The following is a 27,218-nucleotide window of genomic DNA, read 5'->3' as shown; positions in this document are numbered from 1 at the left end:
ACATGTCCTGTTGGATAGCTAAAGCAGCAAAGACTTGTAGATTTCCACAGGTAGTTATTTGGTAGAAAACAATACTACTGAGCCTACTTGAGCTCGAGAGCTCAGCGGTCTGGATCGACAAAAAATGTAGTCGTGCAAAATGTGAAGGAAAAAGAAGTGACCGAATGAGATAATAAATTAAGTAGGCGCCACCGTGTGGCGTTATACCGTACTACCAAAAATGACTGTTCAACGTGCGTTGGCTCAAAAAAGGTTGGAAAACAGTGTTTTACATGACTATGTTCCACATCATCCAATTTTGATTGAGGAGGGAAATTGCTGATTATTGTGGCCAACAGAACAGTCCCTCAGCTATTCTTTTTCTCCCCAGATTGAAATGCGCTTGAATTCCATTGATGATGTCACAGTGACTCATGATTCCAGACAGGAGTGAGGAGACGACGGTCATCGCTGCATCAACAAGCCGAACTCACCAGAGGTTATCCACTGGATTCTCCAAATCTGTCTGCCTCCCTCCTTCAACACCCACCATGTCAAATAGTTTCCTCTTACAACAACAAATTCTTTTTTTGGGGTCTCTGATCAACATCCTCTCTGCGAGGGCAAGGCCCAGTGACTAGACACATGACTGCATGAGGACATTTGAATTTAGTCATCAGACAAAAATGTAGAGAACCAAGCTGAATGGCACCGGAAAGCCACGTGAAAATGTTCGCGCTGACGTTGTCCCACCACAGCAAGGCAGCTTGAATGGGCATCAGTGGCCCACCACCTTAAGCATGTTGCTTTTTTTTCCTCTCTTTGAAACAGAGCAGTGAGTCAACTGATTATGAAACGAAATTAATATAAATCAACATGTCATACAAATTGATTGGCCGATGCCAAATCATTTGTCCTCCACAAATCGTGCTTAGCAACAAGTGCAGGGCAAGCAGTTGGTTACATTAAAAATATATATAATATACAGTAAATATGGCAAAAAGACCGCTATGTTTTCTTCAATATTTCGTTGATTTTAATGTCTGCGGTGCCACTAAAAGTGGATTAAGTCGAGTGACTGATTGACACAAAAGAAAACATGGAATGCCTGAAGGCACCGTTTTTGTCAGTACAATTCCATAGCTATTTATGAAAGCACTTGTGAAGTTATTTTTGTTTTATATTTGAATATATACATTCAGGTATTTCTACTAGAACATCTGAACTTTATTTGGGATTAATCCCATGCACTTCAAATGATGACGGCAGGTGTGTGTGTTGACTCCCATTTAACTTGAGTTTGAACGCAGTTAATTCTGAACACAGCCACGTCCCTAGTTAAAAAAGGGGTGCGCACACTTGTGCAACCAAATTGTTTCAGGTGTTTATTTTTACTTCGCCTCCTAAAAAGATATAATGTTGTCATTTGAGTTGAACAGGTTATAGGTCACTTTATTGTGGGAAACATTTTTCTTTTATTACAAATCCTGGCATTTGAACAGGGGTGTGCAGACTTTTTATACCCAATGTAAGCTTGTAGTGCTTCAATATTCCACATTTTGTAAATGTTGTTAAAAAATGGATAACTTATTTTTCCTCAAAATTCTACATACAACATCCCAAAATGTGACTTTTTAAAAAAATTTTTTTTTAGCTTGTTGTAAATGTATTATAAATAAAGACCAAAGAATCACATATTCTTGGCCTTTGCTGTGAATCTAAAAATATAGCTCAGGTGTTGATCCTGTTTCCACTGATCCTCTTTGAGATGTTTCTGTAGCTTAATTGAAGTCCACTTGTGCTAAATTCAGTTGATTGGACAGGATTTGGACAGGCACACACTTGTCTATATAAGGTCCACAGTTGACAGCGCATATCAGAGCACAAAGCAAGCAGGAAGTCAAGGCAATTGCCTGGAAATCTCTGAGACAAAATTCCACACAGGAATGTTCAATTGTAATGATTTCTATCATCATTTAAACAACATTCAATCCACCTTGTAGGCCTGTTAATGACGAAATCATTTCAACTTCAATGTCACGAATTCATGTGTGTTGGTTTCCAACAAAAACTTTTTTTAAAGACTGGAAAAAGGTGTGTGGGGCATTTCTTTCTTTTTTTGGTTATGTGGTCATAAAAGTCTCAAAGTGGAAAAGTTTGAAACAATAAATGCTCAAACAGCTGGAAAACAAGGCCCGCTTACATAACAAACGTCGGAAAGCTTTCCGCGTGATTCCAGTTCAATGTTTTTGTGCAAGAATGACGTTAGTGATGGCAGCTGTAGACGATATTGCTAACAGCGCTTGAAAGTTTTTTTTAAATCCATATGAATCCTTTGTACACATGAACATTTAATAGGATTTGTGTTTAGTATAGTGCGTTACAAAACGGGTGACGGAAAGTCTGACGTGACAGCAAGTGTGCGGACAGTGGCTTTGGGCTGGTGTGATCGCTTTAGAGCGCCTCATTGTCGCAGCGCGGAAAAGCCCCACAGCGAACCAGTGCAGTATAGTCCAGCGACCGAATGCTTTAAGCAGATATATTTTTGCGTCTCAAACATGTAGTAATGTGTAGGCATAAGACAGATGCTGGACAAAGTAGCATACATTTTTCAAGGTCATAGCAGTGGTATTTGATTGACATTTGAGCAGGGTGTGGTTTTTGCACATTCAGCGGATACGCCCGCAGCATCTGAGCTGAGAGAAGGGCTTCATTTTTCGGCATTTTACACTTGGTGAGTTCTTTGTTCAAGTTTAATGGAAATACAAATAAAAATAAAAAAAAACATAAGTATTATCTTTCTAATTTTGTAACTTAACTAATTACTTTAAAAAAATAGTAACTCATAATGTCTAACATAGAGTCCTAACACAGTTGAAAAACAAATAGTTGCCCAAAGCTGATGACATCCAACTGGGCTGAATTAGTTTTTCTTTTCTTTTTCTTTTTTTTTTTCTAAAATGGCACATGAAGTTCCAGTCATTCCAGCTGGATGTGTGAAAATCCCACCATGCTGCCGCAGAACGCCCAGGAGGACGTGGACGTCCTTATGCACACGTGGGTCAAGGACCTCGAGGTCATGGCCGGGCGGCGAGACGGTGCAGATGGCCTCAAACGTCTATTCATACTTCATCCTCACCACGGCATTACTCATACTATTATATGTACCTTCTTTTCTACATTTGCAATTTTTTTAAGTAGCTTTGGTGCTATATGTGGGGCATTCATAGTCAAGGCAATCAAGATATAAATACACTCATTTTATGGCAGTTTAAATTTCTTCCACTTGTGTGGCAAAAAATCATGAACAATTATAATGACGTCAATTCCGCCACTGCTTTGTTGCTAGAACCCTTTGATAGAGCAAGTGGTTGTGGCCCTCTAAAATATATCACTTGCATAACGCCAAAGATATAAACCGCTTCATGGCATGTGTTACCCTTCAAACTCTGCAGATTCGAGTGCATAAATGATCCGATATTACTCATGGCACCTATTACACGCTTGCCTTGATACTTTCGTAATAGCAGTAAAGACCTGAAATTATTCCGCCACTTTGACAAATTCAGACGTATCTCTGAAATAACACCATCTATTTCCTGTCAGTTATTTTGTGAATGCAAAATGGCTGTCACATCTTGGCTCTTCAGCACACTGATCCCTCTGGTGTATTTCAACATCATGGTGCTCCCTCCGGTGGCATTAATGGTAAAAACAGAAGGACCACCGCCAGAAGTTTTAAAAAAAAGTGCATCTCATCTTCATTAACACAAAAGAGAAAAGCTTTTCAGAGCGCCAATTTCTACCAGAATTTAGAAATGACAAATATTTTTTATTGTTTTAAAAGTAACATTCTAATCTCTTGAAATGGTGAATTTTGGTGTTTTGTTAGATGTAATCATCAAAATTATGCAAATAAAATTATGAAATATTCCACTGTGTGTAGTGAATCTGTAAACGTATGAGTTTCACCTTCGGAAATAACCTTCGAAATTGAGTTTAATTAACCTTCGGAAATTGAGTTTTCCAAGGAATTGTAATTTTTGAGACACTTCTGTCTACATAAAAAAAAGAAGTCCAGTCTTCATGCATCAGAACTGCAGAGTCCCCATGTATGTAGAGGTATGTAGGAGTGCCTTCTATTTGGCAAGTTGTATTACGACTACCATGTTAAAATTATAAATATATATATATATATATATATATATATATATATATATATATATATATATATATATATATATATATATATATATGATTGATTGATTAGACACATTGTGGACTGTATTTAAAACCACACAACATTTCCTTCAGAATTGCCAGTTAGCTAAATGCTAACAAACAATGCTAAATGCCACGAATGGGCTAACAAAACTAGCATCAACTCTGCTGCAGCTGTAGCCCTTTAAGAAATGGAAATTTTAACACAAATGGTGCATCAAGGCATGCATACATACAGTATAACAATACTCACAGGCATATATTCTTAATATTCTGTCAAAAATGACTGCTAGTTTACCAAGGAGTTGTGACAAGCTCCATGAATATCAGTATGGCTGTATTACACTGCCCCCTGGTGGCCAAGGTGTACACACCAGAAGGAGACCCACTGAAAAAAAGCATTTTACTGCCCCCTGGTGGCCAAGGTTTACACACCAGAAGGAGGCCCACTGAAAAAAAGCATTTTAACTGTAGGTTTTATTAAGAATAATACTGGAAAGTCTTTTTTTTTTTATTATTATTATTAAAACTCACATTTTAAAAACAACAATTTTGTGTGGAGTTTTTTTTTTGGGGGCACTGCTAATTCACATTTTGTATGTGTGTTATTTCCATATTGTAGTCACAATAAATCTGTAAATATGTCCATAAGGGATAAACAAAACAATCCAGGCTGAAATTAATTTATGTCTCTGATCATGCAATGCAAACATACTTTTGTCTTTCTGTTTAAGAAATCCGAGAGCCTGAGGGCTTGTGCCATAGTGACAAACCAGAGGGTTACGTACTAGTCACAGCGTTTAGAGTTTCGCCGCTGATGTGGACATTTTTACTACCATAATACTCTGTACTGATAAGGAATTTATGATATGACGAGAGTCCTTTGAGCTCATCTCATAAATGTCATCACTGCACTATGCCCACGCAGAGTTGAAAATAATTAGGCTCATCATCTACGCATGATGGTATACAGCTGGTGTACTTAATACTTCCACCATGGGCTGCACATGTTAACGTGAATGGTATAGCACGAGTAGAAATGTGCATTATGGAACACTTTATGATGGTTGCCAGAACCACTGCCTTGATCTGAATGTGATGACAAACATTGTATGTCCACATGTACTCCAAAAGGTTGATTTATGGATAGAGTACCCTCCAAAGCAGGGGTCACCAACTCCGGTCCTCGAGGGCACCTGTCCAGCAGGGAGAGATGGAAAACCTGCAGGACAGGTGCCCTCGAGGACCGGAGTTGGCGACCCCTGCTCCAAAGGTATTGGAACAGCAAGGTCATACCGAAGACATTTGGGTTTCTGTTTTCTTTGAAGCCATCCACTTTTTAAGTGAGTAAAGGTATTGGAGCAGGCTAGGGCTGCCACAAACGATTATTTTGCGAGTCGACTAATCGCTAACAGTAATCGCGATTAGTCGACTAATCGAATAATGTGTAAATTGCGGCAAATCGCAGCAGCAAGCTGCTGCTCTTATAATAAGCCTCATTCGCTTACAGCTTAAATTCTTTATGTACAAACTAATCATGAAGACAAGACGATAGTACATTCAACTTGTGTTAAACTTTGCAACTCAAGCCATCATTCCTGACATGTTTATAAATAAGGGAGCGACTTCAATTGATGGCGATACTCTGGCCTTAAAATTTTTAGCTGTAATTCTTTAGTGCGTTTTAAAATTGAACCAAAACTATACACTATGCAGAGTTGCACTAATACAGTGAAATTATCTACGAATACAAAAAGTACTTGTATACATACAATACATATTTCACTCTTCTTGGGCACCAAGCCTTTTTCTATTTTAACGGAAGGTAGTGAAATCAGAGGAGTAAATTGGGAAAATGCTCTAGCTGTGCTAAAGAAAACTAAAATAAACACTTGTATTGGTTTTTAATTTTGTGTTAATTTAAACTTGATCAAAAAGGTTTTGTTTTTCTTCACTAGTATGCATAATTTAAAAGTAGTAAATTGATCTACACAATCAAAATGTGTTATCCACCTGTTGACTCTCCCTGCTGCAACACACCTGATTCAAATGATCAGGATAGTTGATCGAATGTTTTCCACTGTCGTTGATTAAAATGATACAAACACGGAGCCAGCACAAGCCATACACATCTGTAGACATGTGCAACCGATGTACATTCTCAAAATGAAATCAATTCAAGTAATTGTTTTCCATCCAAGTGTAGTTTAGTCAACGTTTGCCTAAATCTCCACTATGTTTTTTTTTCTTCAATAGTCAACTTTTCTGTTGGAATGTAAATTTCACTCACCCTTGGAAGCAATTTACCTCACACAGCATCTTCTTTTGAAAGGCTAAAAGCCTCATTTAGCTACAGTATTTTGCCTGTTTCCTCAATAGTTCTGCCTTTGGCTTTGCTTACCAGTGCAATTTTGCAAGCCGGAAGTAGGTGTGCTGTCATGGTGAACGGTCCACACTAGAGTAGTAGTGTAGTGTGCAACACCGTCACAAAGGCGTGTCCTGCGTGTGCGTTGTGTGTGTACGCGCCAGCGTTTATATTCTGCGTGGCGCTGCGTGCGGTGACCGTCCGCTCTTCACGCAGATCGGCGTCACACCCCAACAGCATGTCTGAGCTTAGTAGCCGGCAGGATGTTGTCTTCGACAAGCCCAAGGTACGTCCACTCGCGCCCCGCTGACGTCTAAGCGTGGAAGGGGACGTGGATTTGACGTACCTTTTACGCACGACGCGAGAAGAATGGTCCGGGGATGGGGAATAGCATATAATAAAGTGAAATTGCACATTTCACCGGACCATTCTTCTCGCGTTTGTTATCCATTTTATAGCTCAATAAAGTCGCAACCGGCGAGATTCGTAATGGGTTAAAAAATACGGGGGGTTCCTTAGGACTGTTTCGAGGTTACGAACGGCGCGCAATCAAATGATTTCTGGGGTACCAGCAGCACAACCTTTTCCACTGGATTACTTTGTATTTATGGTCAACGAGGTTTTCAAGATTTCAAGGTTTTATAATCCACAAATTTACCGTGCTCAGCACGTTATTACTGCGTTAGTGTAGGTAAGGGATAGATTGTGCTGCATTACGACTTGCATATAAATTTGAGGTGAACCGATGACTCCCACACACGGTGACATATTTGACATGCATCACGGGTCAGTAAATTATTTTGACACAAATGCATATGCGTAAGTGACTTGACTGAAAAGAAGACGTCAATGCCAAGATGAGGGAAATTTTGTGTCCATATTTTGTGCAATAGTAACAAGTTTGACTGTATTCATTTTGTACATGCAGTTATCATGTTCATCCTCAGGTTACGTTGCCCTGAAAGGTTCTGTGAACATGTTGGCATGTGCAGTTTGGAGGTGTAACAATTAAACGATTAATTGACAACTAATCAACTTTCAAATTATTCGACAACTATTGTGCTAATGGATTGGTTTGGAGACCTTAAATCGTTACCCAAAAAAATTGTGCAAATCCTAAGGTTTCAGCTTCTCAACAGTAAATATTCTCCAATTTCTGTTGTCCGCCATGAAAGCAGACAGATTATTTTAGTGTTTTTGTCAAAATAAGACATTTGCAAACATCTGCTTTTACTTTGGAAAACAATCATCACATTTTTTTTTTCAATTTTCTGACAGATGTTGCAGATCAATCCAGTAACTGTATCATAATCAATTCACATTTTGTGCATTTTCGGGACTGTCTGGTTCAAATTTTGTCCTGTTTTTTAAATAAAGGAATGTACATTTAAAAAAATTAATCAGATTCAGCTATTAATTGAAAAAAAATCAACAGATTAATTGATTAGTTGAAGCTATATGTAGTTCGGTTTAAATATTTGCTAAGTATCTTTTGCAAGACTTCTTTTGAGCCCTACATTTTCATTATTGTTCATAACTTCTCTTAAAGTTTGTTGTGGCTTGACCACAATAGGAAAATGAAAATGTAAGTCCTACACTGACAACTGTTGACTACCACTGTTATAGACAATGGTCAAATTGCATCAAACTGTACTTTTGTGCAATGTATTCCATTCATGGTGCATCATTTGTCGACGTGACACCAGATATCAACAGGCGAAAAGTTAAACTGTAACTTTCATGCTTCCTGAGGCTATAATTGCTCACGACACGTGCACCTAGGATTGTTTGCACACTCACACACATGCACCCCCGCGCGCGCACACAAACACTGCTCATGCTCAGTGAGCAGGCGACAGGAAATGACATAGAGAGGGCGAGTGAGACTGCTTAAGTGTAAAATGACAAAACAGCATGGCTGGCAGATATAAACTCATTAAATGTGAATTAGCCGTCGGGTCAGCATCCATCCTTCATGCTGTCATCCAATTACAGGATGAGCTTGTGCCTGTCAAGCTGGAGCACAAGCATGCTTTTGATTTGGCTGCACATGAGCCAAAATATTAGGAACAGGACTACACTGCGCTGTAATGTGTGACCTTATGAGGACAAGTGCTGGATGGGAAGGTCTCTATGTACAGTATCAAAATGAATGAATTCAATTAATTAATTAAATGAACACGGCTAAGACAGATGCTATCTTTCTGGGATCAACGACAACTCTCAGCGCGGAGACGCCGCCGCTACACAAATGCGTCACTCATCTTTTCACCTAATTGTGTGACGGAATATTTGGTACTAGTACACGGCCTCTCACCCACAGGTTGAGCTCCACGTGCACCTCGACGGAGCCATCCGACTGCAAACAATTCTTGATGTCGCTAGGTAAGTCACTTTAAGCCCCAACTCCATTGTTGGACTGTTTGACGACAAGTGCCACAAGACGATGACATTATCATAGCTCTGAAACTTTTTACACCAAGTACCACCCAAAAAAGAATTGGCTGACCAAGTTTGATTATAATGACCAACATGTAAATACACAAGTAGTAGTAGTAGTAGGCTTAAATATTCATCAAACCTTCACAGCGGTTGTATTTCTAAAGTTCTAAGATTACCGCCCCAAAATAATGCAATCTTCTTCGAATTAAGTTAGTCAACATTTTTTGGGGTCAAAAAATCTAATTAAAAATATTTTAAACTAATATCATACAGTGTAAACATTTTGGGGGAAACCAAGCCCTGTTTTTTTTTGTGGAAAGGGCGTATTGGCAGTGAGGGTTTTTGGCAGCTATAATGGGCGATCAATTATATTTGTGGTTTTTCACCATTTGTGGGCGAGCTCAACACTTATCTCCTGTGAATACAGTGATTGTATGCTGTATTTGCAATATTTTGGAAATAATTTTATTCTTATAATTAAAAAAAAAAAAATTGTATTATACTTTACATACATGTCTGCACTGGAGAAGGCACGCATTGCACATGTACACATGTACACGTCATTTCAGTGACGATAAAAAGCATCCTATTCATTACATTCATACAAGTGTGTAAAGTCTCATTAGTCCAACTTTGCATTCGCCTGGTTGTGAAGTGCAGCATCAATGTGTCACTTCACTAAACATTCCGACGTGTTTGTTTTTATTCGTCCCGACAGGAGACGCCGAATCTCTCTGCCGGCCGACACAGTGGAGGAGCTGCGGCGGCTCGTCGTTCTCCGGAAGCCGGCCACGCTCACCGAGTTCCTGGGCAAGTTTGCCGAGTACATGCACGTCATCGCGTGAGTGCTTGCGTTGCTCTCGCCCCTCACACAACTTGAATGTGGAATTTTCCAATGAAAATAGGAATAAATGTCAGGAAAGCAGGAACTGATAAAACTGAACAATGACAACTTGAATACGCATAGTTGGGGGCAGGGGTGGAGCCACATAGTGGCCATCCTTACGTCTAGGGGGACATTTTGATAAACGCGATTCTGTGGCGCAGATAATTAGTTCCGGCTTACTGTCGGCAGGAGCACATCTAAGCAACATTTCGAATTGTGAAGAATCGAAAAGATTGTTGTGTGGTTGTTTGTCCTTCTAAGATACGATTGGCTTTTAGCTAGTGAATCAGTGCATGAGATAGAAGTAGACGATAACATAGTGTGAAAGCAAAGAAATGTCGACGAGAATGGCATTATTAAATAAATGGTAAACTAAAGAGATACTGCCCATATGTACGCCTTTTGCAGCAGTAAAAAGTCAATATTTTGTCTAAAATAATAATTTAATAACTTCATTATTTTTCATGTACATTTAATACCTTTACCAACAATTTTAATAATAACATAGCTGGCTGCAATGTTCATTAAACACATCACTAGATATCCAGCCAATACTAGTGAGATTCCACTTTTGATGTCAAAAGCGCCCGATGTCCTATCGATGGCACAAAATACACTTTGAAGAACGAGTGGTTTAGGAGGTGCAGCAGACACGGTGCTCGTTCGCGAGCTACACACGTACTACCCCGCGCAAGTGATCACAAGAGTGCTGCTCTATTCCGATGTCTCGGCCGACTCCGCTCGCATTATGAACATAACGCCCCGCAAGCCGGTTTGAGAGGAAGCACAGATCTTCCCTCTTTCGGGGCAGGTCAGCCCGTCTCTGGCTTGGTAAAAATACTCAGCACGGCGTTGGTTTTTAATGTCACCCGCGTGGCGTGTCCCATTTCAAACTGTCAACTACTCCTCTTGATTGACATGTTCACTGCACACGCACGCCTGTCTGCTTGTCCTTGTGCGCATCAGGTCCTTGACAAAACTTGCTGAAGTACACTTTTTGTAAAAAAAAAAAAAATGGTGGAATAACATGCATATTGACAATTGCTGTTGTTTGCCGTTTGGTCGACGCCTTGCAAACATTTGCAATGCATTATGGCATTGTTTTTCTTTGTGTCCTCCTCGTTGTCCAATGTGTGTCTTTTGAGTTTACACACGCCATGTAAAATGAATAAAGCCTTCATTTCAGCTCAGCAGCAAAACTTTGCTTTTTACTTAGATTTGGCCCTGCTTGTATCAGGGCTTAAGGGCTTCTCGGTTCTGTGCTCGGTTATTAGACTTCCCAGGCAGAGTTCACAACCTAAGTTGTGAGGTGTGCCCTTGTGCAAGCTTCATGTCATCCTAGGGCCACCCCCATAGTGAGTCGTTGTGTCACCCTGACCACCCTACAGAGATGTTTCTGGCTGTGCTCCAAGTTGGGGAAAATCTATTTGAACAACATCCTGACTAAAACGACCAGACTAACACATTTTCAATTTCCGAGCAGTTGCTTTGCTTTGTTTTGTAGGGAGCCAAAATTTGATTTACGAGTGAGCTTCAGATATGCCGCAGATCAAATAAACCCCGCCCCCCCCCAAAAAAAACTTGGCATTATTTTAAGGAAGGTAGTGTCATGCCCCCTTGCTTGGGAAAGGAGAACTCTATTTTTTGTGTGGATGTTGTGTTTTGAAAAACTACATGTTTTAACAGCGGCACCTTGACATGCTAGTTGAAATCATTTTTTTGACCATGCTTGTAATTCAAAACACTTGTATCTCAAATCATCTTTCCCCATTAAAATGAATCGAAATGCCATTAATCCCCTCCAGCCTCCCCCAAAAAACAAAATTTTATTTTTTATTTTTTATTTTTTTATGATAAAAATAGCACTGGACAGTATACAATACTTTTTGTCACGCTTTGTTCTTGAACACACATTGTGGTGTTCATCAGGTCTGTCCGCCTTGGCCACCTTGGAGTAGTACAAAACAAAAAATACTCTACTGGAGGCTCAGCTACTCTCTTGGATTTTCAGTACGTGACTAATGTTAGATGTTCTTCACAGACGATAAAGAAAATATGCCAGAGAGGGTTGTTATTGTGTGTCTAGGTGTGTGTCGCTGCACCGTTTGTGTTCAGTCATCCGCTGCCTTGAGATGAGAGTGGCAATAAACATCTTGAAGAGATACTAATAATAGTGAAAGAAATGTATAAATACTGGTACATATATTTTGGAGAAGTACAGAGAATAGGAAGGACAATACTTTGTATATTCTACTATTATTATGGAAAAGCCCGTTGTATTGGTTACACTGCTATTATTGATAATGAGTATATTAAACTTTATTATTAATAATATTCATTCATTCTTGAAATGTTTCCAAATTTCCAGCCTGCTGCAAGTCCATTCATGATTAATGACGGCAATTTCTCAGCGCTTAAGAGTCACGGTCCACCTCTCCAGGGAGGGTGAAAGTTCACTCAGGCAGGCTGGTTATCGCACACGTGTCACAGATTTACGACATGCGGGGAAAAGGCTTCATATCAAATGATACGCAGCTCATTAGTGATTCCATCACCATGACAACCTAAGCCCATTTCCCCGTGGGATGGCTCCATCTCACGGCTGTGAAAGCTGCAACAATGGTGAGCCCCTCCGCTGAATGGGACCTCAATGCGCTTTTGACAATATATGGAACACGCCAGCTGAGTATAGCGCATGCAACTGAGCAAATGCCATTCGTAATGTTTACGGAGCTCAGTGAGACAACAGCTGGGTTTCAGAGCAAACGCTGGAAGCTGCGTTTCTCGGCTTCCGTCATGTGACAACGCCGCAGCCCAAAGTTAGAGAAAAGGCACATGTGTGCTGCGGTTTGCCACGTAAATAAACAAGAAGAATGCCAGACCCTCTGACAAGCCATCCACTTCATAATGCCTCACACATTTTGTTTCCCAAACCAGAGGTTGTGGGTTCGATTCCCGGCCATTGTGACCATGTCGAAGTATCTTTGAGCAAGATACCGAACCCCGAGTTGCTTCTGATGCTGCGTCATCGGTAGGTAGATGAGTTATAGTATGAAGCGCTTTGAGTACCAAAGGTAGAAAATAGCTATACACGTGACAGCCCATTTACCATTTACAAAATAATTTAAATGTGGACTCGTCAGACCACAGAAGGGCGGTTCGATTTTGCCTAAGAAAATCCCGATTATTTTCTCCAATATTACGATTACGATTTCTTTGTAAAATAAAAAATAATGAAAAATTAAGTATTTTGAATGTGTTTTATTTAAACTTAATTTTTTTTTCTTTGAACTCAAAATGCCAGTCAATTTAACTTAATACACACAGAACAATCCATTGGTATTAACAGCATTTTACTTACACAATAGATTTCAGATCTGTTCTTCCATCCATCCATTATCGATACCGCTTATCCTCACAAGGGTCGCGGGGCGTGCTGGAGCCTATCCCAGCTGTCTTCGGGCAGGAGGCGGGGGACACCCTGAATTGGTTGCCAGCCAATCGCAGGGCACACAGAGACAAACATCTGCACTCACAATCACACCTAGGGGCAATTTAGAGAGTCCAATCAACTTACCAAGCATGTTTTTGGAATGTGGGAGGAAACCGGAGTACCCGGAGAAAACCCACGCAGGCACGGGGAGAAAGAACATGCAAACGGAAAGCGGAAATGCAGAGGAAACTACGGTGGCTTATGTAGCATGTACGCTATCCTATATGAATGTATCACGAAGCAAGTTTACATGTAGAAATCGCGACATGGCTATGAATTCAGGTCGGAATCAGAAGACAGAGGTTCTACTCTCGGCTTGGAGATTAAGAACTGGACACCATGAAATTTGAATTGGCACTAAGAATGATAATGTTTATAAAGACAGACAACACTAATCACTGACAACGATAAATGGGAAAAAAAACAATAAGCATTTCGATTTGAATATTCTTTCTTACAAACCATTAATCTGTTAATAATGTCATATTTTGAATGAATAATCTAATATTTCAAATTACTAATCTAATATTTTGAATTGATCAATCCATATGCAGTTCCTCAGTCCGACGATTGAATCCAACAGCTCAACTGTAGGTGCACAGGGGGAAGTCCAAAGCTGGGAAGGAAATGGCGTGAATGAGTGGATGAGCTGTGGAAAAGTTGTGTGGGATAGCAGTTCAATGAAGGGGATCGGCCGGCTAAAACGCAGCCTCCTACCAGCCCGACCAGAGCAGGGATGATTCAGAATGGTTCAGTTCTATTCCAGGCAATTTCCAAAGTTTCAATCCTGGGCTCCTAGCTCGCCATCGACCTGGCCAATTCCGTCACTTGAGCATACGCTCCACTTCACTTCCTCGCTCAGTCGGCAGATAGTCGGCTCCTGCAGCAAACAATCCCCCGCATGTGTCACTTTCTCCTCGGCCGGCGGACATTCGCTTTTCGTATTTCAGCGATTGGATTGAACGCGCTACTCACGTGACCGCATGACAAACTCGGAAGTAACCACTGGAAAACAGAGATCTAAATACGAAGAGAAGAGTTACAGAAAGTACAAATCCGAAGAGAATGTACAAAGAGAACACAATACAGAAAGTACAACTGAGCTACACTTAGATACACTAAAAATAACAAAATCAAACGTGCCGATTTGAACGTTTTTAACATCGTTTTATCCAGAAAATTCGGTTACGGTTCAAAATCGCTTAATCGAGCAGCCCATGACCAGTATACTTTTTCCACTTTGCATCTGCCCATTTCAAATGAGGTTGGGTCCAGAGAAACCGGTCAACTGTGTTTCTGGGTGTTGTTGATAAATGGCTTTCAGTTTGCATGATCAGGTTTCAACTTGCGTTTGTAATATGTAACTGGAAATATCACTTACACATAGGTGCCGGTTTTTAATGCGGTGCTGCCTCAGGGATCAAAGGTCACAAGCATTCAATGTTGATTGCTCCAGCTTCTGACTCTTTTGGTGATATTATGGACCCTAGATTATGAAATTGTAATGTGATTATATGTTAAAAAAACATTCTTAAACTATTTGCTCACACTTGTTGACAAAGTGGTGAACCTCGCCCCATCCTTACTTGTGAATAACTGAGCCTTTTAGGAATGCTCCTTTTATACCCGCTCATGACACTAACCTGTATCCAATGAACTGGTTCACCTGTGAAATGTTCCAAACAGGTGGTTCCTCAACTTTCCCTGTTTTGTCGCCCCTGTCCCAGCCTTTTTGGAACATGTTGCAGGCATTCAATTCAAAATTAGTGAATATATATCAAAAATTAAAAATAAAGTAAAAAAAAAAACAATAACAGTCAGTTTGAGCAGTAAACATCTTGTGTCTTTGGAATGCGTTCAGTTGAATATAACGGTTGAAAAAGGATTTGCAAGTTTCTGTATTCTGTTTTTATTCACCTTTTTCATTCCAACAATTACATTCCATGCCGTTTGTAAATAAACTTGTCATTCTCAAATTTATGTTGTTGAGTTTGATGGTTAACTTCGGCTGGGAGTGACATTTAACATCTTGAAGCTTTTTTGGGGGTGTGGTGGGGATGAATTGTTCACAATCGACTCGTTGTCAAGTGAGTGAAGTTGAGTTCACTGCCACTATACAGCGCTCGCACTTTATGTCGTGGTTGCGCTGCAAAGCAAAAAGAAGTGGCTGAGCAACGGCTTGTATCTTGAAAAACCGTTGAGTGGAGTCAGTCGTATCCCAGTCCAGTCATAACTATGATTGCTGATTTGGAAAGCTTCTGTCATTCAGATGCGGCATCAGCAGTAGCACACGGTTGAGCCATGGCGATAACGTTTATCAGCAGCACCGAAGGCCAAAGTTGTTAAGCGCGTTTTCCTTTTTTCCCCTCAGTGGAGACCGAGATGCCATAAAGAGGATTGCCTATGAGTTTGTGGAGGACAAAGCGAAGGAAGGCGTGATTTATGTGGAGGTCAGATACAGTCCGCACCTTCTGGCCAACTCTGACGTGGATCCCATCCCATGGAATCAGGCAGAGTATGTTACAGCCTTATTTCCTTCAACACCATGCCCGCATGCCTTTAAAGTTATGAACTCAAAAGTTATTTACTTTTCTTATTCAGGGGTGACCTGAGTCCGGACGAGGTGGTCCGACTGGTCAACGTGGGCCTCAGAGAGGGGGAGAGGGCCTTCCATGTCAAAGTCAGGTCCATTCTATGCTGCATGCGCCACATGCCAAGTAATGAACTGCTCACGCTCCAAACTGCCTTGTAAGATAAGCTTCCCCAAAGCCGATTAGATAACAAGCAGGAGCACTGCACAGCTCAAATTTCAGAAACCCACCACCAGAGGTGGCAAAAGTAGGCTACTCACAGTCTCACACTCTGTACTTAAGTCCAAATAAGGATACTTATAAAAAAAAAAATATCCTCTGGTAAAGTACAAGTACTTGGTCAACTCCTGTTTTAAACAGGAACTAAATCCCCACATTTTTAAAGCAAGAATATATTATACTGTGATTTCTAGTCTTACAATGTGCATTTTTTATTTTAAAAAAAAAATCATTAAAAATCAAAGGGGAGTATTATACAGGGGTACAAGGGAAATGCAAAAACACTGTACAATAGACATTTCCGGTACCTCGGGATTGTGAAAAGGTCAGAAACAAGGAAACAACTGGAAATGAAAACAAACTTACTTGATGTGGGTTTGGGGCTGTTGTATGAAAAAAAGGGTTCCCCAGATGGCAAGAATTTTTTTTCCAAAGTAAGTCTTTTCTGATGACATTGCCATTTTTCAACACTCCTCCCTCCGGTTGTCTTCATTAAACTTCTTGTGTTCTTGTTAGTGTGAGATCACATGATCGTGCCAGAGGGTTTCATCTTAAAGAAAGGCAACCATGACTTCCCCCGGTAAAATACAAATTACAGTACTATGTGGATAATCCTTCAGTTTTTGAGCAAGGGTACCAGCAAATCCGTGGTGCATATAACACAAAATAGTGTGTTTGTAGAATAAGTATTCATCAGAATAATTCATCAATGTATGGGAGCCGCCGTGTTGGGCAAAATCCTTTTCGGCTGCAGGCCGGAAGTGACATCGAAGCACAAAGTTAAGCTATTTGATTGTGTCGGCTGAGAGAATATTGAGAGCGATGGATGTTATGCTTCTATGGTCATCAGAGGAAGCGTAGCCAAGATTAGATGGGTTTTACTTTGTACATCATCTCCTTGATGTGAGAGGAATACGCAAAAAAGACATTCAGATCGGCTCACAACTCGCTAAGTACATGTAGATGATGATATTTATGATTATGGACATGAAATCCAATATGTAGCTTGTCATTGCTGAATATTTTCTTCTTAATGCCATTCTTATTACATGAAGCCGGCAGGAATTGGTGAACATGCGGCACATTCTCAGGAGGGAAAAGACCTAAAAGTGGTGACCCCCCATAAGCAAGTAAATGCTTTTTTTAAAAAAAATCAATATTTAAATCAATAAGTAAGCAGACGATGATGAATAAAATATACACTTTTAATATATAACAAAGCGTTGACATTTTGGGTTTATTTCCTCTTTACGTAGAGTACAAAAATAAAAATGGTTTTATTTTTTTACTGTCAATTATATACATATATACAATTCTAATACGTATTCAATTATATACAAACAATATTTTATATTTGCTAATGCTCCCTGGCTCACATTACTCCATGTCTCTGTTGTCCTGCTTTTTCCGCCTCATAAATCTACAAAATCTCAATCAGTCATCCCTGAGGATTAAAAAAAAAAAAGAAAAAAAAACGGACAATCCTATGTTTACAAATTAAGGAGTAAAAAGAACAGATATCTGTTATTATGCAAAAGTCATTATAAAAAATACTTTTCAGTTGCAGGCTGAAGTACAGTAAAAAATCTGAAGTACAGTCACAATATGTACTCAGTTACTTCCCACAACTGCCCATTACTTATTTTTGTGGGCTCAAGATGACGATATAGTGACTGAACAGAAATGTCACAGGACTTTTTATTGGGGACACTCGGATAATGACCGTTAGGGAAACATCAGGACCAGTTGACGTGGTCACGAAGTCCATGTGAATTTATTTTTATTTATTTATTTTAATTCCTGCAGCTGCTGTTTCCTGTTCTGTCCAATTCGTTGTATTTTTACACTCAGAGGATGTCTTGCTTTGTCATTAGAAAGGACCGTCGCATCGCACTGCACGTGGTCCTGTGGATTTGTGCAATTTACGGGTCATTCAACATTTTTTTTTTTTGTCTTCCCATGAAATGTCAAGTAAAAGTAATCCATGCACAAAATACAGAAACATGGGCTTGTAGTTATCCTGAGACAAAATGTAACAGTTGTAAATGTGATTTCAAAATATTTAAAATGCCACATAGCATTTAAGCACCCTCTAAAATGTTTTTTTTGCTCTCACCCCTCCCTCTTTATAACAAACTTATATGTCAAAGATAACACATTTAAAATTTTGGGTCCGGCTTTGTTGATGTTGTCTTTTATAATACTCATTTTAAATAGCAGTAAATATACACAGAAGTTGTGTCCCAGCAGACACACAACCGTTACTCAAACGTTTTTAACCGTCTAAGATTAGAGGAAGAGGAAAATAACTTAACTGCATGACTCAGCAGAAATAAGAGGGGAGTCTTCTTTTTTTTTTTCAATTTTTTTTCAGTTTTCAAACGCAATGGAGTGTCATTCAAACCAATGCAACACTCTTACAACACTATGCAACACTATTATCTGAATATCACATTTTTTAAAATTATATAGCTAAGTGTTTTTCTTGTCCAGTTAGCATAGCAGCTAACACAGCTAGCATGCACACTTCAGCAAAACTCTTAACAATGTTTTCGTATCCTGCTACTGTAGTTAGAGTAATACTCGAATTAAATTAGAATTTCAATTCAATGTCATTCAATTTGATCAAGAAGGATTCATTCGTCAATACTTTTTAAATAAAGTGTACACCCACTATTCGCGGGGGATACGGACAGGGCCAACCTATGAATAGCAAAAATACATTGGACAATGGAATTGGAAATTTGTTTTTTGTTTTTTTTAACCCTAACAATTCTTTAAATTAAATGCTGATGAACTTCCAATATGTGTTTTCATTGAGAAACAGGGATTGCACCCCCCAAAAAATAAAAATTTAAATATCAATAAACAGTGAAGGAAAAACAAAAAACACAAATAGTTCAATCCGTGTGGGGGATCCACTGTGCACTGTACGGGGTTGTAACAGGGTTGCGCCAAACACAAATAAAATCTCATAAAAATTGATTGTTGATGGTGTGGGGCTGGACAAATCAAATTACAGTATATGATGATTTATTACTTGTTTTTTATAAACAATGGAAAATTATCAAATAAATTGTCAATTTTTCAAAAATGTTGGTGGCTATATTGTCCTCCAATTCGGTAATGACCATTGTCAGCAGTAAAGTTGGGGCCCGTTTCATTTAAAAGCTGCATGCCAAGTCATATTTGTATGCCAAGCACAGTATTGTATCCATACTGTCATGATGTGAAACAGCGATTGTGCTGAGAGCACAAGGGCGAGACTGACGGGAGGGTAAAGTGCGTCCATTTTGCATTGTACAGGCTGGTCGGCAGAAGTGGTGGAGCTGTGTAAGAAATATCGTCACGAGGGAGTGGTGGCCATCGACCTAGCTGGTGATGAGTCACTCAACTGCGAGGCTTACCCGGGACACAGGAGAGCCTACGAGGTAAGCCGCTCTCGGACCGAACGCCACGTTTGGGCCGGTGCATGAATTCGGTTTAGTTGTTTTTGAATTGAATTGGATGTAGTTGTTTTTTGTTTTTTTGTAATTTGGTACGAACTTTGTTCAATATTTATATACACTATATTTTAATTGAATCATTATGTAGACGGGTCGCTGATGGTGAAGAGGTACACTCGCCTGACTTGTTTCTGTGTTGTGTGCTGGATTCCCTTGACAGGAAGCAGTTCGCTGCGGGATCCACCGGACAGTTCATGCGGGCGAGGTGGGCGCGGCCTGTGTGGTCAAGGAGGTACGCCATTGGACGGTCACAGCAGTGACACATTCCTGACAGAGGTGGAAGAACGTTCCACAATTTCAGATGAACACACAAAGCTTAACGGTAGTCATAATAAATTTAAGCAACAAAACTCGAGCAGTACTTCACGATCTTTATTGAGCCAAGGAACATATCAAGTATGTTCTGTAAACGGCCCCACTTTTTACTTTGTAGTTGAACACAAAAGTGTTAGGCTGTTGTGTAGAGATACAGTGGTGCCTAGAGATATGACTTTAATTTGGTCCATGACCACATTTGTAACTCAAAACACTCACATCTCAAATTGTCTTTCTCCAATGAAATGAATGCAAGAGCCATTAAGGCATCCCGGCCTCCCTGAAAAAAACATTTATGTAATACATTTTTGACAAGTAGCATTCTATGATATTGTCTTCATAAAAGCAATGATTCATAGATTAATATCATAATCAAACGGTATGTGAATAATTAATCAATTTATGCATCATGATGTACTGCTTCAATTAAATTCATTGTACTGTGCAGTACAATGAATTTAATTTGGGTTATTTTGGTGTTCCCACCTTAGCCACCGGGGGCAGTATAATACAGTCAGCCACACAAAGTACAGTCACCACTACTCTGTGCTTTAGTAAACTGCGATACTCTTTTTCTTTTTTGTTTTGTTTTTTTGCTGAGGTTAAAGAATATATGCCTGTGAGTATTGTTAATATTAGTATGTATATAACATAGGTTTTCTCTGGGTACTTCGGCTTCCTTCCATGTTCCAAAAACATGAATGTTGGCTTACATGAAGACTCAAAATTTTCCATAGGTGTCTCTTGCCCATTTTATGTCGTCACTTCCTGATGCGTTTCGTCTGAACTTGCAGGCTGTGGAGGTACTGAAGGCCGAACGCGTGGGGCACGGTTACAGGACCCTGGAGGACCGAGTGCTTTACGCACAGCTCCTGGCTCAAAACATGCACTTTGAGGTGAGCACGGGTCCAAAATGCTGACTGAACAAGACTAGCTGCATTCGTCATGCTTATGTTGTTATCACACCAGCTCCCCGCCCACATCCAATCTTTGTCAGTACAGCATTTTTTTTTAATTGTCACACCACTATGATCACACAAAGTCCTAGACATCCATCCATCCATTATCTATACCGCTTCTCCTCACACGGGTCGCGGGCGTGCCGGAGCCTATCCCAGCCGTCTTCGGGCAGTAGGCGGGGGACACCCTGAATTGGTTGTCAGCCAATCGCAGGGCACACAGAGACAAACATCCGCACTCACAATCACACCTAGGGGCAATTTAGAGTATCCAATCAACTTACCATGCATGTTTTTGGAATGTGGGAGGAAACCGGAGTACCCGGAGAAAACTCACGCAGGCACGGGGAGAACATGCAAACTACACACAGGGAGGCCGGAGCCGGGATCGAACCCACGACCTCTGAAATGTGAGGCGGACGTGCTAACCATTCGAACACCGTGCTGCCCAGTCCTTGACATGACATGGGAAATTATTTCATTTCATTGAGTATTACCTGCACAAATAATTTTGTGTGCAGGTGAAAATTAAAAATTGGTAATAAACACACTTTATTGAATGACAATTATCGTATTGGAATGAATTGATACATTTTCTTTATTACATGTGAACATTAAAGTAAAGATAAGAAAATATAAGGAGCAAAGGACAAGAAAGTAAGCTGCTACATTCAAGTAAAAATGAAGAAGAAGAAAGAAATAAGAAAAAAGGAAATCCTCATTACATTAGTACTGTCTTAAAAAATGCTTGTGAAATGACTTCAGTGATATTAAAAGGTCATTAAGCAATTTACTTGACATGGCTTGTCTGAGACACTGTGCAATAATAATAATAATGATAATAAAAAGAAGAATGAATACAATTGGAAATTTTACAAAGTTTACAAAATATATTTTTTTAGTTTGTCTGATAAACGGACCCCAAATTTTTCGTAAAATGCCCTGCTCTGTTCACTAGTGTTTATGAGCAAATAAAATTCTGTGTTGTGTATGAAAGAATTTCACTAGCATATTGTATATTAGCAAAACCTTTTTCAGTATTTTAAATGTAGAAACATGACAAGTGCCCCAATAGCCCCATCACAAATCTAACCCCATTTAAGCCTCCAAAATTCTATTTGACATACTAAAATATATCTATAAATTATGTTCTTAGCCCCCCATGTATCCTTAAGCCCCCCTTTAACCCCGGGAGGGAAAAATTCCTGGAGCTGTCCCTGTTTGAACCCGTCACATGAAAGAAAACAGTGCGTGTGAAACTATGTGTGAGAGTTAATGGTGACTTGTGTCCCTCATGGCTCCTCATCCATGCAGGTGTGTCCCATCTCCAGCAAACTGACGGGCGCCTGCGACCCCGACTTCAGCAAACATCCCGTCGTCACGTGAGCTCGCCTTCCGTTCGCCGCCACGGCCGACAAGCGCCAAAGCGCGAGTGTGTGCCTGCGTGCGTGTTAATGTGCGAACGTACGCTCATTTCGCTGATGTGCTGCGCAGGTTCAGGAAGGACAAAGCCAACTACTCCCTGAATACGGACGACCCTCTGATCTTTGACTCCACCCTGCACCTGGACTACCAGGTGGCGCACGAGCACATGGGCTTCACCCACGAGGAATTTATGAGACTGGTGAGGGCGTTTTGGCATTTGGACCAAAAATTCATTTTCAGCATTACAAAACTGTGGCATAGTAGGCCTAAGTGTTCATCCACAACAAGGCAGAGGTTTAACTACTAATCTGATATTGTAAGGCATTGTAAGAGTATGCACCGTTTGATCAATATCAACAATGTGCTTAACTATAGCAATTTGTTTTTAAAACAACTGTAATTAATGATGCAATTAAAAGTTAATACAAATCATACCTGAATTAATATTTGAAATCAAACAGTTAAAAAATAAAAATTATGTAAATGTATTTAAATTTGTATTTAACTGAACTGTACTGGATTAAAAAAAATAAAACTATAACAATTTTTTTTTAAAAAACAACTGTAATTAATGATGCAATTAAAGGTTAATACAAATTATACCTGAATAAATATTTGAAATCAAACAGTTAAAAAATAAAGTTTATGTAAATTTATTGAAAGTTGTATTTAACTGAACTGTACTGGATTAAAAAAAATAAAACAATAGCATTTTTTTCTTAAAACAACTGTAATTAATGATGCAATTAAAAGTTAATACACATTATACCTGAATAAATATTTGAAATCAAACAGTTAAAAAATAAAGTTTATGTAAATGTATTGAAACTTGTATTTAACTGAACTGTACCGGATTAAAAAAAATGAAACTACTGTAAATAATGCAAAGTCCAAGCATTTAAGTCAGTGTATTTTTTTTTTTCATGTACCACTAAAGGGAGCCTGCGTACCAACCACACTTTGCGAATCGCTTCTAACAAGTAGCTGAAAGGCCAAATTCTACAACAGGTGTTTGATCCATGAATCACCAATAATTTTGCACTTTTTCGCTTTTCTGTGACTTTCCAATCTCTTTGAATATGATGCAACCAACCTGCTAAGCCAATTCCTGTTTGGTGCCTCGTCCTGTTGATCAGTTGTTGGTGTGTTGATGTTAAAATGTCAACGGCGTCAAAGAGGATCAATTCGAGTTGAACAAGGAAATGTTTTTGGTCTGTTCACGGATCAACATTATCCAAAGAAAATAAGATGATTTCTCAGCTTTCAACGATTTGTTTTGTTGGAGTCTTGATTGACGAGATTTTAGTTGCCCTAATTGGCACAAATAAAATATCCGAATGCATTGGCATGATCGGTAAATTATAAAGCGCACTTCATCAAAAATGCCTCAAAACTCTTGATTAGAGCTTCATTTAACCTTACGTCATAGATTATAATGTCAGATGGGGAGAAACGAATCCTGCTCAACGCCCTATGTTTTTTTATTCTTGCAATAAAGATTTTCAACATCATTGAAGAGCAAAGAGCAAAAGTCTTGTGTCAGTCTGCTCAGGTTTCTTTGCCCTTTTGAGTCTTCTGCCAGTCATGTTCATAAGCTCCAAAATCGCTTACATGTCCCAAAATTGCGTGCTCAGCTCTGTACATTTTTCCACAAGGTGGAACAAAATATTCACATTTCAGCTTGGCTAACTTCAGCATATACATTTAAGTCTACTGTTAGCTTGCAACATACTTGACAAATTAAACTTAAGGCAGAAGTCAACCCAAACATATATTTTTTTCAAGAATATGTTCCCAGCCAGGCCCACAAGTTGAAACACGGCATTCTAATTAATTTTGCGTTTAAGTTAAGTTAAGCAGCAAAATGCACTCGTTTTTAGCCATCTCTGGCATTTTGTCTTATGCCGACTGAAAATGACATCGCAACTGCTCACAATGACCAATCACGGCTCAGATTCAGAAAACAGGTCAGCCGTGATTGGTTAAAAATTTGTGGATTAACACTTATTCCACAAACGCAAATATTTACATAAAATACATAAAAAATATGTTTGGGTTGACTCCCGCTTTAATAAACCTCACACTCACATACATGCTGCAACACATTTCTTCTGAAAGAGTCTTTTTTCATTTTGTATACTTATGTAAAAATGCATAATGAGGTGAGATTGATCTTATAAATTTCCAGGTTTTCCGATCTCACATGCACAGCCTCTTCCTAACATATGCTGTTATATTATGTACAAATTTTAAAAAACAAAAAAATGTGTTTTCTTACACCCATACCTGTACTTAAGTACGGGGTGTGAGTACTTTTGCCATGTCTGCTTTGTACTGAACTGAAGAGGGTTTGCGTGTGAAAACTACACAGTAATGTCTCAGTGCTTTTCTGTCTGTTTTTTTCCGTAGAACATCTGTTCTGCAGCATCTTGCTTCTTACCTGAGCCGGAGAAGAGCGAGCTACTGGGCAAACTTTACAAGGCCTACGGGATGATCCGTAACACGGCCTTCTGAAGCCCGACCTGCCAGCTGCTCCTGAACCATGACCTCAACAGCCGACACACGGGAATGTCTTAATCCTCCTCACATCACTGCAACCACCTCAAGTGTTTACAGAGACGCTATGCAGCGTTTGCTGATGCTGCCGTTTGGAAAATGGCGCAGATGGACTTTTTTTTTTAACAGTGTCGCTCTGCGGTTTTTGAAAACTATGCATGCACGCATTCTTGCGTTTACATCACCAGACGAGTCAGGGATACATGTGATTCCTTAGCTCTTGACGTTGTACAGAAACACTAGGCCATTCCGTTCCGTTTGTATTCACATAAACGCCACGTTGCCACAACAACTGCAGTGTGGAAAGTGGAGCGCTTTGGGAGATGCCATTCACTGTGAAAAGGGAGTTGTAGGGATCCGGACCAAATAGCCTCTTTTTTTTATTTAGCAGATAGAAAAAGTACAAAACCAGAAGTCTTACTGTTGAACACTAGGTGGCATACTATTGTCATCGACTCTTCACAATTAAAGCGCAACTTCTTGTGGTGTATAAGCTTATTTATAAACATCTTTTCCGATAATAGAAAGCACTGTCATTTATGACCGCCATGCTGAAAACACAACAGAACAGACCTTTGACCCCAGTCTGTTATGTGTGCAGCCTACTTCTTTGTGTTATACATACAGTATGTTGGTTGTCTTCCATTTGCGAACAGGAAAAAAAAAACCCAAAGACAATAAAAGCTCGACACAGCTCTGAAGATAAACTTCTGTGACATCTTCATTGTATTTATGGCCGCATTTCACTAGTGTTTAAGAAAGACATTTCAATTGTGTGTATGAGAACATTCCAATAGTACTATCATCCATTTAGTTTTCACAATTACCGCTCAACTGATTGTGGAGTACTCATTTAATTAGAAGAGTCAATGCAAATGTCATCTGAACATTTTCTCAACTTGTGTGGGGAAAAATAAAAAACAGTGATCACAAATTCAATTTTGCCACAGTTTAAAACCCGTCGTTGGCCAACTGCGACGACGCTTACCCCCTGTGGCGTCAGGCCGACTGTCGGCACGTCGCGCTGGAAAAATACACCGCAACGACAGACAGCGACGCTGACCATTAAAGTACCTCCTGCGCATGCGTGAGATCTAATACCTCCCCATACCATCGGCGGCGGTAGTCACTGTTCCTCATGGTTACAAAAAAAAACAACCGGAAAGCTATAAAAACGTAAACAAAGCATTCAGCTATATTTTTCGCTCACGATGAACTCCCGCGCGAGGCAAACACTCACGCTTTTGACACAGTATTATGAAATACTTACATTGTCGACCTTCGCTCTTGTACTGAAGATGAAGGCAGCAAAGGCGTGCTCCTCGTTATCTGCATTTGTCACTTCCCGTTCGTGCCCCGTGCGCTGATTCGCTAGCTAACAGCCAATCAAATGTCCACGACTCACGATGCCCATTCATCATGCTGAAAGGCCCACCAGACGCTTCCTGACAAGGTCAGATGCTACGACGGTGTTCGCTACATTAATCAGACGGCGCAATCAGGCGGCCCGACGCTTACGATGTCCGACGGCAGATTGGTGTATCGAGGCCTTTAGTTGCTACAGCCCAACAGAGCAGATGTCGTTGACCCACTGAAAAACGAAGGCAAACAGCTTCATATAGCACAATTTCCATGTGTTGTGCGGTTACAACAACTGGGAGAGGCTACAGCGTGCCCGCGACCCTTGTGAGGATAAGCTGTATAGATAATAGATGGATGTGCGGTCACAAGTGCATAAAGGAGACTAAGTACTCATTAAACCCATTCCACCCTTGTCTTTTCACATTCATAATAACGGTAAAGACATGCAATAGTTCTGAAACGTTCACAATTCATACATAACTTTTTTTGATTTGCAGGCTGCTATTGTGTGAATGCAAACTGGCTTCCACATCCAGGCACTTTAGCCCCCAGACCCCTCTGGTGTATTGCAGCATAATTAGGCACACACCAGTGGCATTAACAGTAAAGACAGCTTGGGCAAAAAAAGACAGTCCATCTGCAAAATAACCCCAAAAAGGAACTCTGAATGCACTTAGATGCATTCGTGCTAGTTTCCATGGAAAAGTCGTATTAAGCAATAAGAGAAAAAGATGGTATGCTGTATATTCAAAAATGCAATTAGCATGTTCAGAAAAAAAATTAATTGAATTAGAAACTTGCTGGCATACACTGTGAAATATATTACTTTAGAACACATTTTCTTCTTGGAAACAATTACAGTAGTCGATTTTCAAAATGAAATTCATCGGGGTATGTCT

General features: G+C 39.8%; 2 protein-coding genes across 2 annotated transcripts in view; one reads left to right on the top strand and one right to left on the bottom strand.

Moving 5' to 3' along the window:
- Positions 1-27,218, bottom strand: part of ccn5 (cellular communication network factor 5) — a 42,911-nt gene that overhangs the window by 12,951 nt on the left and 2,742 nt on the right. The gene's annotated exons all lie outside the window — the stretch shown is intronic.
- ada (adenosine deaminase) lies at positions 6,675-25,653 on the top strand. The gene is made up of 11 exons (XM_086032397.1): positions 6,675-6,851; positions 8,889-8,950; positions 9,726-9,848; positions 15,758-15,901; positions 15,988-16,103; positions 19,503-19,627; positions 19,863-19,934; positions 20,812-20,913; positions 22,291-22,358; positions 22,471-22,600; positions 24,811-25,653. Exons 1-11 carry the CDS (start codon positions 6,804-6,806, stop codon positions 24,913-24,915), a joined length of 1,095 nt encoding a protein of 364 aa, XP_085888523.1. The 5' UTR covers positions 6,675-6,803; the 3' UTR covers positions 24,916-25,653.

Source organism: Filicampus tigris, chromosome 1 (genome assembly GCF_054856515.1).
Source record: "Filicampus tigris isolate MCC_2025a chromosome 1, RoL_Ftig_1.0, whole genome shotgun sequence".
Lineage (NCBI taxonomy): Eukaryota > Metazoa > Chordata > Actinopteri > Syngnathiformes > Syngnathidae > Filicampus > Filicampus tigris.
This window is presented reverse-complemented; position numbering and strand designations above follow the sequence as displayed.